Source organism: Dromiciops gliroides, chromosome 2 (assembly GCF_019393635.1).
Source record: "Dromiciops gliroides isolate mDroGli1 chromosome 2, mDroGli1.pri, whole genome shotgun sequence".
NCBI lineage: Eukaryota > Metazoa > Chordata > Mammalia > Microbiotheria > Microbiotheriidae > Dromiciops > Dromiciops gliroides.
The window spans coordinates 87118014-87138691 of record NC_057862.1 but is presented as its reverse complement, the minus strand read 5'-3'; the positions used below and the strand labels follow the sequence as shown (position 1 = coordinate 87138691).

At 37.8% G+C, this 20678-nt stretch overlaps 1 protein-coding gene across 1 annotated transcript in view; it reads left to right on the top strand.

Moving 5' to 3' along the window:
- LOC122738329 (deleted in malignant brain tumors 1 protein-like) overlaps nt 1–20678 on the top strand; it is a 146609-nt gene that overhangs the window by 46553 nt on the left and 79378 nt on the right. The window contains 11 exon segments of the mRNA XM_043980376.1: nt 1034–1076; nt 1200–1226; nt 4641–4791; nt 8515–8732; nt 10240–10557; nt 12409–12562; nt 14210–14427; nt 15644–15978; nt 17034–17046; nt 19258–19411; nt 20299–20516. Coding sequence (XP_043836311.1) covers nt 1034–1076; nt 1200–1226; nt 4641–4791; nt 8515–8732; nt 10240–10557; nt 12409–12562; nt 14210–14427; nt 15644–15978; nt 17034–17046; nt 19258–19411; nt 20299–20516 — 1849 coding nt within the window.

Genomic DNA, 20678 nt, shown 5'->3' with positions numbered 1-20678 from the left:
TTATTCAAGCAGATGCAAGAAACTTCACTACTACACCTTCAGGTATGTCAAAGGCTGCATCATCTTCTTACATCATACTCTGGCTTCTGAGGTCTCCTTGTACTTTGGACTCCTCTTACTAAACATTTGCATCCTACCTTGTATTTATTAACAGTCATTCATATATATGTCTTACTTCCCTTATTAAATCATAAGCTCTGTTAAGGAATGGAAAATGTCTTATTCGTTTTTGTATGCCCAGCAGCTAACTCCATGACTTGTACATAGTAAGTGTTCTATACGTCTATATCGATAACGAAATGTTCAACCAACAAAATATGTGTGTATACATTACACATAAGTGTGTATATCTATATGTACCTTATTACATACATGTACATATCATTGGACTATCCTTAGCCCAGTGAAATGTTCAACCCAAAAAATATGATATATTTATATGTACATGAAATGTATATATTTGTAATATGTACAATATACATAATGTATATTTATTGTTGTTGTTGAATCAGTCTTTAGTCATGTCTGATTCTTTGTGACCCCGTTTGAGCTTTGCTTAGCAAAGAAACTAGAGTGGCTTGCCATTTCCTTTTTTGGTTCATTTTGCAAAAGAGGAACTGAGGAAAACAGGGTTAAGTGACTTGCCTAGGGTCACACAGCTAGCAAATGTCTGAGTCCAGATTTGAACTCATGAAGAGGAGGCTTCTTAACTCCAGGCCTGGCACTCTATCTACGTCACCACCTAAGTATATTTATTCAAACTGTATGTGTTCTCAAAGCATACATTATATATATATATATATATACATATATATATATACACACATACATATGAATATATATATACATACACTTAAATTTACAATTACACTTACACATACACAAACACTTACACATACATATGCATGTTGGTTGAACATTTCATTGGGCTAAATATCAGTCAAGAAAGAATGATCAGGGGCAGCTAGGTGGCAAGTAGACAAGTAAACAGATAGAAATACAGAGATACATTCCATTCTCTCCATTCATACAGCCACCACCCTAGTTCAGGCCCTTGACACCTCCCTGAACTAATTGTTCTCTGTTTTTCAAACAGAGAAGGATGAAGCAAATAGGTGGATTTAAGGTGAAGAAACAAACTTAAAAGAAGATTCATTTAGCACTTCCTGACCTTATTCTGGATGTACTAAGGACATTAGCTCTGCTACAAGAGTATATCAAGTCAAGTCAATAAATAGTTATTAAGCACCTACTTTATGCTAGGTGCTGGCTAAGAGCTGGAGATAGGAAGAAAGATAGTTCTTGCTTTCAAGGAGCTCAAAGTCTGATGGAGGAAACAATACAAACTATGTACAAACAAGATATAGCCAATATCCATATACAGGATAGCTGGGCATGGAGGCATACATCTGTAATCCTTGAGACAGGCAGATACTGATGGATTGCTTGAGTTTGGGATTGTTGAGCTATACTATGGCTTAAGATGACTACATATCCATGCTAAGTCCAGCACCAACATATTAAGAACCCAGTAATGGAGGTCATCAAATTGCTTAAGAAGAGGCAAACTTACCCAAATCAAAAGCTGAGCAAATCAAAGATTCCATGGTGATCAGCAGTGGGATCAGGCCACAAGCGACCACTATACTTCCAGTCTGAGCAAGATAGGGAGACCCAGTATAAAAAAAAACAAACAAAAGAAAAGATAAAAGGATAAACTGGAGAAAATCCCAGAAGAAAGATATTAACATTATGGGTGATAGGGAACGGTATCTTATAGAAGGTAGGCTTTTAGCTGGGACTTGAAGGAAGTCAGTGAAGCCAAAAGATGGAGATGAGGAAAAGAATTCCAGGTATGGGGGACAAACAATGAAATTACCCAGAATTGGGAACTGGATTGTTCTGTGTGAAGAATAATGAGGAAGCCAGTTTCATCAGATTAGAGGGTACATGGAGGGGAGTAAAGCATGAGACTGGAAAGGCAGGAAGGGGGCAAGTTATAAAGAGTTTTAAAAGCCAGAGAGAATTGTATATTTGTTCCTAAAGATAGCCATTAGAGTTTATTGAGTGGAATGGAGCCTGGGAGTGGGATGGGCAGTGACATAGTTAGACCTACACTTTAGGAAGACCATTTTGATTGTTGGGTAGAAAATGGACTGGAATGGGGTTTTGTTGTTGTTGTTATTGTTGTTGTTGTTTGTTTTTTTCCCCTGTAGGATATTATTCATTTGCTTACTTCTCTTTCTAGGTTCTCCAGAAGTTTCCAAAAATAACACCAATGGTATGTCTTTGTTTTTCATCTAAAACTTCAGAATGAATCTAACTCGGGGGCAGCTAGGTGGCACAGTGGATAAAGCACCGGCCCTGGATTCAGGAGGACCTGAGTTCAAATCCGACCTTTGACACTTACTAGCTATGTGACCTGGGCAAATCACTTAACCCTCACTAGCCTACAAAAACCAAAACAACAACAACAGAATGAATGTAACTCAAACCACCTTGATGGCAACAGAGATATCAATAACTCGCCCACGGTGCTCTAGATTTTAGAATATGTCATGAGATCCCTCTCAGGCAGAAGAGTCTTGTGGCATTCTACACATGCACATCACAGTTTCCTTAAGCATCAGGGAACAAATGGAGCATGCCTTCTACCTTTCTGTTTTATTTTACACAATTCCATCTCACTTTATGTCCCAGCCAAACTGGACAATTTGCTGTTCCTCAAACATGTCTTGTGCTGCCCCACCTTCATTCCTAGCTTGATCCCTCACAGCAGTGATTTTTAGTTCTCATGAGCCTTCATAAACACCTTGTTCATGTTTCTTTTGTGGATTTATCATATTCTACTTTGTACCCCATTTGTTGCTTTCCATTTTCTCCATACAGCTCTACTCCCTACCGTTCTCAACTCTGTGGTTATGCCATTCTCCTTAGCCTCCAGGAGATGTTACTTGTTCCCTTTCCCAAGGAACCAGTTTGCTAACCACTGGACCATTGGAGAAGAACATTGGAAGTGTGTTTAGAAGACAAATAGCGGGGCAGCTAGGTGGCGCAGTGGATAGAACACTGGCCCTAGATTCAGGAGGACCTGAGTTCAAATCCAGCCTCAGACACTTTACACTTACTAGCCGTGTGACCCTAGGCAAGTCACTTAACCCCAATTGCCTCACCAAAAAAAAAAGAAGAAGGAGAAGACAACCCATACCAAAGTTTTTCCATTGCTTTGTCTGTTTTTGAAGAAGGATTCACAAAACTCAGACAAAAGCCATTTCTTAGAGCAATTTGAATCATCTTTTGGTTCATTTTATAAATAGTCTCTTTTTCCAATCCCATGTAATTTTATTGCCATTTTCATTACTTCTCCCAAGAACTTATGTGGTATATATTCAAATCTAAAGGGGATGGAGACTCAGGAGGAATACCCCATTCTCCTTTCCCAATTGTTCCTTCATCCATGGTGTTTCCCCTTGATAGCTCAATGATATAACTCCAATTACCTGGGGTTGCTTCCTGAAATATCTAGAATACAGGAAAAGGATGAGACCTACCATTATCTGTTCCAGAGACATGCCTTATCTGACCTATTCAATTATAAACTACTTGAAGACAGGGACTAAGTCAACTTCAGTCAACAAGAACTTATTAAGCATTTACTATGCCTAGCACTCTACTAAGAGCTAGAGATACAAATACAGGCAAAACAAAAGACATTTCCTTACCTCAAAGAGCATCTGTTCTAATGACAGAAGTCAACACATTAAAAGGGATCTGAGATGGGATGAGTGAGGTACCTGCATGGGTAGATGGGGGCAAAGTCTGGAGAAGGAAAGATGGCTGGTCTGGGACCTTCCTGAAAATGAGGTTCCAGGAGGAACCAATGGGAGAAAGGGGCCTGAAGGACAAAGGGATAAGGCAGCTCCCTCAGTGGTAGCAAGAAGTCTGGAGAGTGAAGCACGGTTAGTCTGGGGCCTTCTTCAAAATGGAAGACATTTATTTCTAGGTCACCCATACTGTCTAGCACAGAGCCATTTATTAAGCAGGTACTTAATACATATTTGTTGAATTAGTGTTTTATAAATCGAATGTTCTTACTGTGGGATCTGTGAATTTTTTTAAATTTTGTCACTGTATTTCAATATAATTGATTTGTTTTATAATTCTGTTTTATTTTATGCATTTAATAACATTATTCTGAGGAGGGTTTTGTAGGCTTCCTGGAACAATAGGGGTCCATGGCACAAAAAAAGGTTAAGAATCCCTGTTATAATGCTGACTCTGTCAACCAAAGTACAGGGGAGAGGAAGCTGCCTGGGGTACCAGTGTACAAGGGACATTAACCAAGTGTGGATGAATTAGGTGGGACCAAAATATTGAATCTGTCACAGCTAAGGTAGCTCAACTGTGCTTCAAGGGGTAAGAGTTAAAAGGCATCATACTGTTGTTAAAGCATCTTCCAGGGAATCAAATTCAGCACATTTTTGCCTCTAAGCTGATTTAGTGAGAGTCATAAAGATCCATTTTAAAATTCCATTGGGAGAAGAGAATTATAAGTGCAAAATTTCCATGAATCAATGTGTAGTTTGAATTCTATAGAAATAAATCTATGTTGCTGCCTTTTTTCTGTTTGGTTTTAGGAGAAATAAATTCTTGTGGTGGTGTCAGTTCAAGTCTTTCTGGCTCATTTTCTAGTCCGTGGTACCCGGGAAATTACCCTACAGACATACAATGTGTCTGGGAGATACATGTGGATAAGAAATTCCATATTGAGCTCATGATTCCAACTCTGAAGTAAGTAAATTATTTATATTCTTTCATAAATTTGTAGAAAGTTAGAGATGGGAAGGACCCAAGAACTCATCTATTCTAACCTCTTCATTTTACAGAAAAACGGAACTGAGGCCTAGAATAGGGAAGTGACTTGCCCAAAGTCACTCATATATAGTTAATGAGTTGCAGAGCCAAAACCAGACCAGGTCTTCTGACCTCTATATCAGTATTCAGTGCCTACATTGTTTTCTAAGTCAATTTAAAAGCATTTATTATCTCACTTGTCTCACTTCTTACCCCCTGCATGAACCCTTCCTTTATCAATCCCATTTGGGGTAATCCTATCCTCCTCAAAATTTCCCTAGTACTTACTATTTGTACCTCTCATTTAGCATAGCCCTCCACTGCCTGATATTACTACTTTTAATGTGTTTATATTAGTTTCCCTACTACCCTGCAATCTCTTTAAAGCCAAGAACTCTTCCTTCTGAAGATGCTATCCACCTCCAGAGAAAAGACCTGACAAATAGAAATATGTACAGTATGGTCTTATATATATATATATATATGTGTGTGTGTGTGTGTGTGTGTGTGTATCTGTGTGTATATATACACATATGTGTGTGTTTTATGGAGATATATGTGTGTGCATATATATACATGTGTGTGTTTGTGTTTAATTGTAGTCTTCTCCAGGGTGGGGCAGGGGTGAGGGATGGAGAAAAAAAAAAATAAAAAGTACACAGCAGAGAACAAAAAAAAAAACTAGAAAGGAAACACAGAAAAGCTGTGTTGCTTTGAAAGCAACATGTAGGATTTATTACATAAGTTTTTGTGAAATGGAAGTTTATTTTTTATATTTAATTTTTTCTTATCTTCTGTGTATGTGGAAGTATTCTTTTTTCCTTTTGTTTTGCATTTAATTTTAAAATAAATTTTTTTAAATGCAAAAAAATAATTCCTTCTGGCACTAAGAACAGAACTTCAAAATGGTCTTCTTCAGCTAATAATAACAAAATCTGGGTTAGGTTTTTAACTCATAATTTTAGCAAAGATTTTCTTTTATTAAGAAAATATAGGAGGCGGCTAGGTGGCGCAGTGGATAAAGCACCGGCCCTGGATTCAGGAGGACCTGAGTTCAAATCCGGCCTCAGACACTTAACACTTACTAGCTGTGTGACCCTGGGCAAGTCACTTAACCCCCATTGCCCTGAGCAAAAAAAAAAAAAAAGAAAAGAAAAAAAAGAAATATAGATGGGGACAGCTAGGTGACGCAGTAGATAAAGCACTGGCCCTGGAATCAGGAGGACCTGAGTTCAAATCCGACCTCAGACACTTGACACTTACTAGCTGTGTGACCCTGGAAAGGTCACTTAACCCCAATTGCCTCACGAAAAAAAATGAAAAGAAATGAAATTTTTTTAAAAAAGAAAATATGAAGACAGCAAAAGAGCAAAATTTTAAAATTCCATAATATTATCCATAGTGAAATGTTGTTTTATTATCATCAAAAAGAATTCATTCAATTTAAATAAGTTTGACCCAAATATAAGAATTCATCTTCTTATCTTTCATTTGGACAATTGTCCCCTACAATTTCTCCTTTTAATGGTCTTATACTAAACCCTGAGTCATGGCTTGTATTATTTAGGCTTTCTTCCTATTAGTCAATCAAAGATTTATGAAGTACATACAATGTGAGCCACTAGGGATACAAGTACATTATCTTTCCCTCTAGACCCTCCCCACTTCTGAACCTGTCTATTGTAATCAACAATAGTACCATCCTCCCTGTCACCCAGGCAGGCAACCTAGGTGTCATCCTCAATTTCTTGATCTCTTTCATACCCTCATATCCAAATTTTTGCCAAGACTCGTCCATTTTACTTTCATAGTATATCTTATATATGTCCCCTTTTCTCCTCCAACACTGCCACCACCCTCTGTAGGGTGGTTTTCCACTCCAAGCCATTCCCCTCTCAGTTGCTAAATCTTCCTAAAGTGAAGGTCTGGTCGTTCTCTCACTGTCTCTCTCTGTCTCTGTCTCTGTCTCTGTCTTACACACACACACACACACACACACACACACCACCCCTACTCAATAAACCCCAATGGCTAACTATTGCCTCCAGAATCAAATATAAAATCCTCTATTTGATATTTAAAGCTCTTCATAACCTGTCCCCCATCCAGCTTTCCATTCTTCTTTTCTTTATATCTGTCAGGAAAATTTCTAAGTCCAACAGAGGAGCAGAAACAGCAGTCTCCAAGCCATAGAAAATAGGTTTATTGAGAGAAGGCCTATCTCACAATAAAGCCGGTCATTCAGCGGTTGGACCGGAAAGACCTTGAGTTACAAAATCAATGGGTTTTTACACCCCTTCCAGAGCTTGAATGCTTCTGTACAATAGTAATTAAAAAGTATCTAAAATTAAAGCATCTTCTTAGGAAATATTGAAACTGCCTATATGACAAATGTCAGAATTTTCCATTACTCATATCAGATTTCTCGTGGCAACAGGGTCATAAGCTGCATGATCCCTTCTAATCAAGTATATCGCTAGTGAGCTGCATGACGCCCTCTTGAGTCAAGAATAACACTTGTGGTTTCTAAAATATAGTATTGCTAACGATTGTATCTTATGATATTACTTAATGCTTTACATTGGAAAGTATCATCTGACATTATTAAGTAGTAAGTAAGAAGAGAGACTAAATCTACTAATACAATTAAAATAAGATATCTAATTATAATAAATCATAATTTTCAGTTAATATGCTGATTATTATCATAATTAAAATCACTTTAAACTATATTAAATCTCTTATAACTAAGGGGTGGGGAAAATCTCACTCACATATCCCTTTCCACCCCAATCTGTAATCCAGTGACACTAGCCTCCTTGTTGTTCCTTGCACAAAAGACTCCATTTCCCTACTCTAAAATGCAGTAGAATCGTATAATGATCTACCATCTCCTACAGTGATTCAGATGTTGTGCGTTTGGATGTGTGCATTGTATCTAGTCAGCAACTAATTTAGACTGTGTCCCCAATATGTAACAATTGTGTACACTAACCATTTGAGAACCCAGCCTATAGGTTCCATTCCTTACATCAGTACTTCTTAAAAAAAAAAAAAAGGTGAGGAAAGAAGATATACCTTATTCCTTCTCATTTCTTCCCAAATAAAATTACATCTTATCCCATATGAATATGATGAAACAGTAAATAGCATAATCAATCTTTACCTTCACTTTCAAGACCCATCATTCTGACAACTACCAATTCCTTCAAAATGATTTCTTCAAGAGCAACTGCCACACTGCAAATGAGCTCCATCTCTCTTTTTCTCCTGCTGTCATTTTAATTTCAGCACCCAATTATTTGCCCTATATAAAGTTTGAGAAGACTTTTATAAAATATGGTTTATTATACATTATTATTCCTTTATGATGCTGTGTGATTGGTAAATGGCATAGCCGGTGATGAAGTTATGCTCTGAAAGCTTCTGATTTGTTTTAATAACATAATATGATCATTGGGCAAAAAAAGTGAAAGGCCCTGAAGCCAAAAAGATTTTTTTAAAAGGTAACTAATGCCATGTATCTTAAAGTGGGATTTTAAACACACCAAATCTTCACTTCCAATAGTCTTGAGTGTTCTTGTCTATATTCTTGCTTTGCTTTAAATCGGGAAGGTTTTTACAAGGTGGGTCTGACTAACCCTTTGTTTACCTTCTCAGGCTGGAAGACATCTATGGCTGTCCTTATGATTTCATTGAAATATTTGATGGACCACAAGTGGCCTCTCTGTCCATGGGAAGATTCTGCTCAGCTGTAGCACTCACATTTTTCTCTTCTTCAAACATCATGACAGTTGTTTTCAGAAGTGACTCTATGATCACCAACTCAGGCTTTTATGCGATGTACAATGCTGTTAGGCAAAATGAACAGGAAACAAGTAAGTAACTTAAATTGGGTCCTTTGTCTTTAAAAGAAAATCCAGGGGGAAAGTTCTGTTTTGCAGAAGCCATTTCTTAATTCCAATTTGGTCTAGCAGCCTAACTTCGTTGAGATTCATTCTGAAATGGCATGTTGTCCTTATTTCTGCATACTAAGAAAGGAGATGTTGCAGGTCGACAAAAGCCACTTAGTTAGGTTTTTGTGACCAGAGGGAGGATATAATGGCCACCCAATTTGTTTCCTAAGGAAAATGGCATTTGTGCCATGTCCTCCTGTAGTTCTAAGTCTACCCATCATGTTTAGGCTTTTCCAAGTGATGAGTGTTGGAACTACATCTCACCCATTAGTAAAATCCACATCCTCCCAGGAACTAAGCTACATCCTGGCTAATGTTCAGCTAGATCCATATGCATGGTCAATAAAAACAGACAAGTTGAATTTTTCTGATTTGGGAGAGCCATGGCACATAAAAATGGACATAGAGGAGGCAAGAACCAATGCTTGCATTGCTATTAAACTGTGAGTAAAATGGAACATTAAGCACACTTTTAATTAGTTAAAGAGGTACATATATATCTATCGGAGCAGCATGAATTCTTTCAGGCCATTAGGGTATTGTTTTGTAAGTTACTAGTTTGATTTGGGAAGCATGTTTAGAAATACTCCAATATACCAGTTTATCCATCATCTTGTTAGTGTTATCCCCCACCCAGGGATACAGATGGAAAATCATCCATGCCTGTATAAGTCTCATCCAAATCCTCCCATAAATTCATCAAAGCTGTTCTATCCAGTGTTCTGGTGACTATTCTTACAAATGTTTATAAATATATAACATCATATCTTCTATGTTTTTACCAAAGTTGAGAATAAGTCTAGGTTTATGTGACCAGCATGGATGAAATTAGAATGGGAAAAGTGTAGTCTCTTTTACTTGCTAGAGTCTTTTAAGGAGCTTTCACTGGGCAATAATTTATATTGACCAGAATAAATATGGAAATCAATGTTTTCATTCTTTGAACCATATTTCTCCTCTATCTCTACTGCTTAATATTTGGTGAATAAATGAATACAAATTATATTGGAAACTTTCAGCCATGAGAGATAAATACTTATTGAAGGACACCAATTATTAAGTGATTAAAACAACCCCTGAAACATCTGACAATATACTTCTATAGAAGTATTGAAATACAACCATGTTTTGATATTTATAAGGAAAAAAGCATTTAAATGTGGGAAGATATTCCAGAGCCTTTGTGTTACACTGATCTTTCTACTTCATTAAGTATAATTCATTATTTACCTGGGGTTTTAAAAATTCACAGTTAAAATTGCTCTGAGTGTCGGGGCAGCTAGGTGGCACAGTGGATAAAGCACTGGCCCTTAATTCAGGAGTACCTGAGTTCAAATCTGGCCTTAGACACTTGACACTTACTAGCTGTGTGACCCTGGACAAGTCACTTAACCCTCATTGCCCCACAAAAAAAGTTCTCTGTGTTTAGATGAAGGACCAGAACTGCGCCTTGTTGGTGGTTCCGGGAGATGTGCAGGAAGAGTTGAGGTTCATTACGAGGGGACCTGGGGCACAGTGTGTGATGACCTATGGGATCTAAAGGAAGGAGAAGTGGTATGCAGGCAACTCAAATGTGGAAAAGCTATTTCAACCCCTGGGGAAGCTCACTTTGGACCAGGCTCAGGAAGCATTCTCCTGGATAACATACAGTGTGCAGGAAATGAGAACCATCTTGGACAGTGTGCCCACTCTGGTTGGTATGAACACAACTGTGGTCATCATGAAGATGCTGGAGTCATCTGTTCAGGTATTTGGTCTTCCTTCAACATTCCTGACCCTAGTATTTAAATTGAATACATGCTACCAATTGCTACAAAGATATGACAACAGAAACAGTGAGGGAACCATGGCCCAGGAGATGTTTACATCTTGATGAAAAGGAAGAAAGGCTGCATCCCACAGAAAGACTGGACCAGTACCAGAAAATCCATTTGTTCCTATTTATAGAAACCATTATATGCAATAATAATAGCTGACATTACACACACGTGTATGTGGGATTGAGAGATGCTCATATATACAGTGCTTGCCATTTTGTATATTTGTTTTCCATTTGATACTCACAAACACCCTGTGAGGTCATTATCTCCAATTTAAGCAAGTAAAATGAGTTTAGCTTTTAAGTTCTTTGCCTACAATCACAAAATTAATAATCTTTTAGGTGTTATTTGAATTTATAACTTCCTGACCAGATCTTGCACACTGTCAGCTAGGCTATGAAGCTTCTCTGGTTGCTTGTTGGAGCTTAAGACCCAGGATTTGGAAATAAAAGTGTTAATGCTCAACAGATGCTGTCTAATTCTTATAGGCAGAGCCACCATAGCAAGATTTTCTTATCAATTTTTAAAATGTAAGTCGAATTTTCCTTACATTTCTTTTCTTTTTTTATACAAATAGATGCTGAAAATTTGATTCCAGATGTGATTCCAGGTATGCCAAGAGTTTTGTAAGAGTACTAGATATCCTCAGCAACAACAAACATTTTTTTAAATGCCTACTGTGTGCAGAGCACCAGGTCAGGCACTAGGGAATGGGGATTTGTCTGTTATGTTTTTAATAAATGCTGATTCCATAAAAAGAACCACTTAAGTATTCTTTCCTTAAATCACATATGGGATTGTAGATTTAATGTAATTCTCTCCTATCAAAGAACTATCCAAGCACCTACAGTATTAGTGAATCTCAGAACATAGCAGAAATCAGTCATGACTGACTTCTGTGAGAGTCTTTTGATATAATCTTCTCATTTGGTTGACTCATTTATAAGGCAGAAATAGAACTTTCTCTACTGAGGAAACATCAAAGGCATCAAAACATCGAAATCAATAGCAATAAGGATTCTGGCCTGCATTTAAGTGCATTTTTTTTAAAATCCTAAACTCTTTCTTGTTTTTTTTCTTTTTCAATTCCACAAGCACCTGTGCCCAGAGGTATTTAAAGTCTGTCACTTCCCTGTAATGGAATTCACTGAAATCACTATTTCTAGAATCCTTAAAAGCAGGGTAGATTTTCTTCTTCCACTTATGATTCATTTAGAAATTATGAGGACAAAGTAGTAAGTGAATTAAATGCCCCTAAAACAACTTCCCTTGCATCCCCCTGCCATAAAATCTAAAGTTGATGAGCTGGTAGGGATGATTTTACATGGCTGGAGGTGGAGTAAGGAGTGAGAGGATGGAATAATTCTGTGTAGGACAGGTCTACTAGGGCTGAGAATTAAGGACAAACAATGTAGAGCAGAAGACAACTAATATGATGGATACATGCTATCTCAGTTCATGAGCATGTCAGTCCAGTATCAGGGTACCATAACATTTCCATTTTTAGTGTACGATCTCCATGAACTCCCACCTCTGCCCTACATATACACACATACAAAAACACAAACACAGAAACATATGTATAGGACCCTTAGATCTTTCCTTGATTTGCCTACCAAGATTCATACCTAAACCATCTTCCCAACTTGCCAGTTCCCAAACTATGAGATATGATGAATGTTACATGTATCTATCCCACCTTCTCCTGGATTATTTGTGGTGAAAATATGAGGATTGTATAAAAGAAAACCCTGACTTCCTTTTCCCCTTTTTTGCAGGAGGAAGTAACTCTTGTGGTGGAGTCATCTCAAATCTTTCTGGCTCATTTTATAGCCCTTGGCATCCTAAAAACTATCCCACAGATTTAGAATGTGTGTGGGTTATACATGTGAAGGAGAATTTCCACATAGAACTTCAGGTCCCCAGTTTGAAGTAAGTAAACAACTTAAATCAGCATGCCTGCAATATCCAGATTATACCAAAATCAATATTTTTATTAAATACATTTGGATTTTTCCTATGGGAAATTTTTTTTTAAATTTCAATTGGAAATTGTCTAGAAGTTCTACAGAAGGATATTATTTTGTCCTTACTTTTCCATAGTTTGCTTAATTATTTTTTCTTTTTGATAGCTTTTCCATTCTTGTTTCTCACCTTCATCCCCCAGTAGTATGAAGTTTCCTGACAGCTTTTCCTTCTGGTTTTATCTTTCCAGACTATATCACAGTAAAGTTCCTTTCTTTTATCCAACTTGCTTCAAAACATCTTCAAATATAAGGAAGCTGTAGATGTAGTGGAAAAAGGCTAAAGTTGGAGTCACAGGACCTGAGTCAACTTCTGGTTCTGCCAATTACTCCCTGGGTGACCTAGGACATGTAAATAACCTGCCTGGACCTCAGTTTCATGATCTGCCAAATTAGAGAGTTAGACTAGATAACCACTATGAACCCTTACAGCTTCTAATTGTACAACCTTATAATCTTTCCTGGACACAATTCAGTGCATTCAATCTATATTTAGTCCCCAAGTATTGTTGTCTTTAGGCTGTGATAAATAATTGCCTTTAAAATGCAATAAACAAACAAAAAAGAGGCAGGCAGAGACAAATAAATATAGATACTAAATAGATGATGGATTGATGGATGAAAGAAAATGGGCAAATATACATAGATGATAGATAATAGAAAGATATGATAGAAAGATAGATGATGGAAAAACTAAGATAGATAGATAGATAGATGGATGGATGGATGGATGGATGGATGGATGGATGGATGGATGGATGGATAGATGGATGGATAGATAGATGGATAGATAGATAGATGGATAGATAGATAGATGGATAGATAGATAGATGGATAGATAGATAGATGGATAGATAGATGGATAGATAGATGGATAGATAGATGGATAGATAGATGGATAGATAGATAGATAGATAGATAGATAGATAGATAGATAGATAGATAGATAGATAGATAGATAGAAAGAAAGAATGCTATTAGAGAAAGGGGGAACAAGAGTAATTTACTTTTGCCTGGACAGAGAATATATCAATGCCTGTGGTGTGGATGACTAAGACTTATCCTGTACTCCCATGAAACCATTAAATGAAAACACTTGTTTGGGTGTTATCTGTAGTGCTAAACTAAAAGGGAGATTTCAGATTAAATAGGTTATCTGAAATATGTCACCCACTCACTCTCCTCTATGTCTGAGTAGATGATCATAGAAGAATATGGAGACCTATTTATGCTGCTTCATCTGGGAAAACCAATACAATGACAATTTCTTGAGCACAGGGACTATTTCCCTTTTTTATTTATATCCCCAGTGCCTGACGTATTAGCAGGCACTTATTAAGTACTTGTTGATTGACTAATGGATTGAATCAAAGAATTTCAATCCAATATTTAAGAAAGACTTTAGGAACCTGAAGTTTCTTGAGGTAAAGGGCCATTTAAAAAGTCAGAATATTCATTTGAACTATTCTTAAATTTCCTTAACTTGAATTTGAAATGATCTTTAGACCATAATGGTGGGAAAACTGATGCCAATGCAATGCATTTCACTCCTCAGACTAGAAGATATCTATGGGTGCCCTTATGACTTTCTTGAAGTCTTTGATGGAGGGCAAGCTGCCTACCTGTCCATGGGGAGATTCTGTGCTGGGACAGAGCTCTCATTTTTCTCTTCTTCAAACAAAATGACAGTTGTGTTCAGAAGTGACTCTATGGTCACCAACACGGGCTTCTTTGCAATGTATAATGCTATTCCGCAAGGTGAACGGGAAGCCGGTAGGTATCTATGAAGTTGACTCCTTTGTTATTAAGGGAAAGCAATATTTGGAATTCAGCCTTTGTGAACACAGCTTAGACTTTCATTTATATAAGGCACCTATCCTGCTCCTAAAGGCACTCAGAGTCAATTCTTCCATCCTCAAATGGTGATATTTGTTTCCGGGCAGAGGCGGAGAAGGTGGTCTTGAGTAAGTTTGTGTATATTGGGGGTAGTCTTATAAATAGCCATTTCCTTTCTTCCCAAGGGAATGGGGGGAAAGTGCTACAGGTGAAAAAAGGGTGGGTTTTTTTTTCAAATATAGCATTAAAATTTCCCATTTAACAAAATATTATAGATATTGAACTAGAAAGGACCTCAGGGGCCACTAATTCAGCCCCTTTTTTTACACATGAGAAAACTGAGAATTAAGAATTATATAAGGTCATGCTTGTAGTAACCATCAGAAGTAGAATTTAAAACAAGGTATTACCACTCCCTAACCAATATTCTGTCAACCACAGCAGCTGGCATATCCCAGCTACCAGCCTACTTCCTTATGACACCTATCCATACCAAAGTGTTTTACTTCCATCCACAACCCACATGTGATCCTTGCTCATTGGATCATTTGACCTGAAGGAGCCACTGAGCTTTGGGCAACTTTCAATCCAACAACATGGTATTTAAAAAAAAATAATAATAATAATTTTTCTTGATGCCCTTTGTTTTTATTTCTCAGTCATTTCTGGATATTCCTCTAGCACATAACTAGAAATTCTCCATTATAACCAAGAAAAATTTATAAAAAAATCAACCAACATGTTTATTATATGTGATGCATACATGCATATGCACCATTCTGTATCTATAGACCCCTACCTTTCCAGTAGAAGGAGAGTGGTGCATTTCCTCATCTATCCTCTAGGGCCAAGATTGCTCATCATAATTATACCATAATTGGCTTTTTTAGTATTCTAAACATTGGCATCCAGGTGCTAAAAGCAACTTCTACCCTTAAGTAGGAAGTCACAGAAGCAGAGAATCATAGTTTTACTGCTCGAAAAATGAGCTGAAAGCTTATTCATAACCCAACCCTTTCATTTTAAGGAGGAACAACTGAGATCTAGAAATGAGAAGATCCTTGTCCATGCTTCCACAGAGCTGGGTTTGGAAACGGAATTTTAGTAGAAGCCGTATCTGTAGTTTAGCCATCCTTTTTGTTATGTTTCTAAGATATGTCCCTGAGATTGGTGAATGGAAGTCACAGGTGTGAAGGTCGTGTGGAGGTATACTACAATGGCACCTGGGGAACAGTGTGTGATGACAGCTGGGACTTGACAGATGCCAAGGTTGTATGTCAGCAGATGGGCTGTGGACAAGCTCTGTCTGCACCAGGACATAACCACTTTGTGGGAGGTTCAGGACCCATAATTCTGGATGATGTGCAGTGCATTGGAAATGAAGCCAAAGTATGGCAGTGTGTGCATAATAGCTGGTTCTCTCATAACTGTGTTCACCAAGAAGATGCCAGTGTTATCTGCTCAGGTATGCTCCAGTTGGCACTATCAGTGCCTGCACTGTCAAGGAAGAGTTGTACTAGTAGGTGGACTTGGGCATATCACCATCCTTTGCTTCATTTTTCTATTATGTAACATGGATTTTTACTTTCCTAAAATGATTCAAGTGACCTCAAGGAAGTTACTTAACTTCTATATTCCTCAAACACTTTAAGACTTATTCACTAAGTCTTGGGTTACGATCTAGTTGATTGAGAGAGTTCTCACAATGGGAGTTTCTCTTAGCTTCATGTCAAACCAGACGTTTTGCATCTCTGTGTAAAATACGCAAAGGCTTTATCTGAACACATATTATACCAACAATCAATTTGAGTGAATTGGCTAATCGGGTGATGATAGTTGAATAGGAGATTGGAATTATCAAATATTCAAAGCCTAGGATGAAAGAAAGCCAAGTTTTCTGAGGCCAAATTAGAAGACTTTTTGCATCATTTCGTCTTACTGATAATTACTCCTGGTGATTCCAAGTTCTTCTAATGATGCTCCCACCAATCCTACTCCCTGGGATTCCATCATTGTTGACTGACAAGAAATACTTTATTTCTGTTTGTACCATCATTAAACCTGTGAGGAAAAGTCCAATCTGGTATCCCCATAAGTAGAGCTACAACTTAGCAGGGCCATCAGGGTATAACCCCAGAGTATTGAAATTTAGACACATACTTCTTTAGCAAGTAGAAACTACTGAACTTAGCACCTACTTGGCAAAAATAATTAGTTAAAATAGGAAACGAAATTTTCTCTCTCTAGTCAAACCAAACAGACACATCCCATGAGGATTCTTTAATGGAGTATCCCTATACTCTTGTCCCTCCCCTATTCTTATGGGGTCTTTAGGCCTGTCCCCCACAGCCTGGTGTCCTGAGGCCTGAGCTTTCTACCAGCACTCCTCCAAGCCCCCAAATGAATTTGTCTTTTTGTTTGTCCTGAGGACTAAACCTTAGAGAAGTTACTCACCAACTCTAGCAACTAGAGTTAGTTCATATACTTTTTCTTCTTTTTTTTTCTTTTTTTGCAGGGCAATGGGGGTTAAGTGACCTGCCCAGGGTCACCCAGCTAGTAAGTGTCAAGTGTCTGAGGCTGGATTTGAACTCGGGTCCTCCTGAATCCAGAGCCAGTGCTTTATGCACTGTGCCACCTAGCTGCCCCCGGTTCATATACTTTTGAACTAACTTAGCCATTGACTATTATTGCTATATCATCCCTAGTGATTTAATAGGAACCATTTTATTATGAAAATTGTGTGATGTTTGTTATTTAACTATTCTATTCTTCTACTCCTTTTGGCTCTCCTGTCTTCTGCATCTGAGCAGCTTCTGATGGCCACACCCAATCAACACCAACAGGTATCATTTGTCACATCATGTTTCTATCAGACAGGGATAGATGGGCTGATAAGCTGAGAAGTCCTCCAAATGCATATAAATGATTTAATCCTGTAGCCACTGATTTTTCTGAGGCTCTTTGCCAAGTGAAATGCAGATTTATACCAATGTATTAGAGGTTAAAAACACCAGAAAGTCATTGGAATTCCCTGAACCAGACAGCTAACTACTCAGTACAGAACACTGTACTAGATGCTTTCAGATAAACAAAATGAAGGAAGGAAACAAGCACTTATTAAGTGCCTTATATGTTCTAGGCACTGTATACTTTACAGATATTTATCAAATTTCATCATCATAACAATTCTGGGAGGTAGGTGCTATCATTGTCCCCATTTTATAGTCAAGGAGACTGAGGTAGAAAGAAGTTAAGTGATTTGCCCAGAGTCACACAACTAGTAAGGCAGGCCAATTTTAAACACAGATCTTCCTGACTCCAGGTTCTTTCCACTGTACCCCATAGCTCCCTCAAAAGAGGTAGAATATCATATATTATTCATGGTATCATAGAGTTTAGAGCTAAAACAGACATCAGAAATCCTCTAGTACAACCCATTCACTTTATAAACAGGGAGACTGAGGCCCAGAGAAGTTAAATTACTAGCCAAGAGTGACAAGGGAAATTCATAGGGTCAAAATGAAAACATATTGCTTTGATTTCAAATCCAGGGCAATTTCAATTCAACCATCATTCATTTAGTGCCTTCTTGTGCATAGAACTATCCTGGGTGCCAAAGGAAAAAGTTTAGATAAGACATGGTCCCTACCTTCCCTCATGGAGCTTGTGAGGAAACTGTAATGTACACAAATAACTGTGACACAATAATACAAAATAAATATTTGAGAGGAGGTACAACATCAAGTGCGTGAGTCCTCCACAGTCTTGGAAAGGACCCAATCACCTGATCAGTCAATGGAACATAGAGGAAAAAACCTTAACCCTAGTTCTTAGGGAGGGCAATATTTTGGGGATGACTTATATTTAAAAAGAACCATATGACTAATATGATCCTTTTCATGACTGTTTTTTCTGTTTCTATTACAAACTTAAAGGATGAGTTTCCACCAATAGGTATCACTGCCCTTTTATTTGCCTTTTTTACTTGACCAACTGTTTTTCTTTCTTTTTAAAGTCTGAATCTCCATACCTTGCCCAAGTTGGAAGTATAGAGACCACTCATAGCCAATCCCATTATTGATCAGTGTGGTAGTGTTGACCTTCTCTAACTTCAGAGCCTGAACCAGTTTGCCCTGCCTTTAGGCAACCTGATGGTCCCCTTCTCCCACAGGTTGAACATCTTAATGCCAAATTTGATGTAGATATCTGACTGCTCAGACCACTGGGCCTCAGAATTTCTGAGCTCAAGGAATCCACAGTTCTCAGCCTCCTTGGCAGCAGTGATTACAAGCTTGAACCGCCATCTCTTTTCTTTTTTTTCAGGGCAATGAGGGTTAAGTGACTTGCCCAGGGTCACACAGCTAGTAAGTGTCAAGTGTCTGAGGCAGATTTGAACTCAGGTACTCCTGAATCCAGGACCACTGCTTTATCCACTGCACCACCTAGCTGCCCCCTATCTGTTCTTCAAATCACAGAACCTCCAAGTCCTAGATTAATGCTCTTTTTTCATTGTACAGGTGGACATGAGAGGTTATGACTATATCCCAGCTGAATCAAAGACTTTTTAAAAATATATGGTGCTGAACACAATTATTTGATTTGATTTTTAACCTTAATAGAAGCACTTTTCTCACAAGAAGCCCATGAGATATAGTATAAACTATTATTCCCATTTTACAGATAAGGATAATTATTACAACCAGTAATAATTAGAAAAGTTATAGAATAGAAAAGTTATCAAATGTGATTCCTTCCATATTTTTGCAGATGAAAATTTCCATTGTGGTGGTTTGCTCACAAATTCCTCAGGCTCTTTTTCCAGCCCTCAGTACCCCAAAAAATACCCTACAAATATAGTGTGTGTCTGGGAAATACAAGTGGACAGCAATGCTCATGTCAAGCTCATATTTGAAGTAATGATGTAAGTAAAATGTGTGTAAACACAATATACACATACATCTATAATAGTTGCTATTGTATCATCTGCTAAAGTATGAATTGTTTGTACTCTGAAAAGGGCTAATAATAGCTTGCTGAAGATTAGCTGAGAATGGGATTGGGACAAATACAGACTTGAACTAAATAGTTCGCTCCTCTTCTGTCCTGTTCCCCTAACCTTCATAGACTAAGGATTCATGTAGCTGACCTTGGTAGGGTGGAAGGCAAGAGTGGGAGCAAGTTATACAAAATGGTATATATTTCTTCCTCAAAAGTGAAATAGGTAGGCAAATACAAAAGGGAACTTGGAAGACGGTGTAAGTAAATATGATGATGGCAGGTGAAATATTGTGCCTCTAGAAGACTATCTCAATGACTTTGGGCCTCATGTTAGAAACAAAGACATTTTGATAGTAGCTGTCATTTTTATTGCCTCCTTACAGGTACAAAACACTTCAATATCATCTCATTTGAACTCCATACCAACTCTATATGGTACATAGACATTGCAGATATTATAATGCCCATTTTACAGATAGGGGAACTGAGGCTCAGAGAGGTTAAGTCATATGCTCATATTCACCCATGTCATCTGGCTGCATACCCAGTGCTCTTTATACTACAGGACTCATTTAGTTAAAACCATAGATTTACAGCTGGAAGGAACCTTGGAGAACCAACCCCCCCCCTCCATTTTACAAATTAGGAAGCTGAGGCAAAGAGAGCTAAAGTGACTTGCCCATGGTTGCACAGCTAGTGTCTGATGTAGGATTCAAATGCAAGTCTTCTTGACACAAAGCCTAGTTCTCTATCCACTATGCCACCCAGATGATTCTGCTAAGAGATAAACAATGTCATTTCATTTCACAGGATGGAAAACTTATATGGCTGTCCTTATGACTTCGTGGAAATATTTGATGGTCCTCAGAGTCCGTCATTTTCCCTGGGGAGATTCTGTTTTGGTACCATCCCAATATTTAAATCTTCCTCCAACACCATGACTGTTGTGTTCCACAGTGATGCCATCATCACTAATACTGGCTTCTATGCTTCCTACGATTCCCTCATACAAGACAAAAATGAAAGTGGTAGGTGCTCTTCATGCTGGGGCATTTCTGAAAAATCAATATATTTCATTCCAAAATGTAAAAGTGTTTGTTCTAAAAAGTGAGTTGAGATAAAAATGAAACAACTTCTCTAGGTAAAGCAAAGATTATTTTGTTCATTGCATTGTCTGGTATGATAACTGA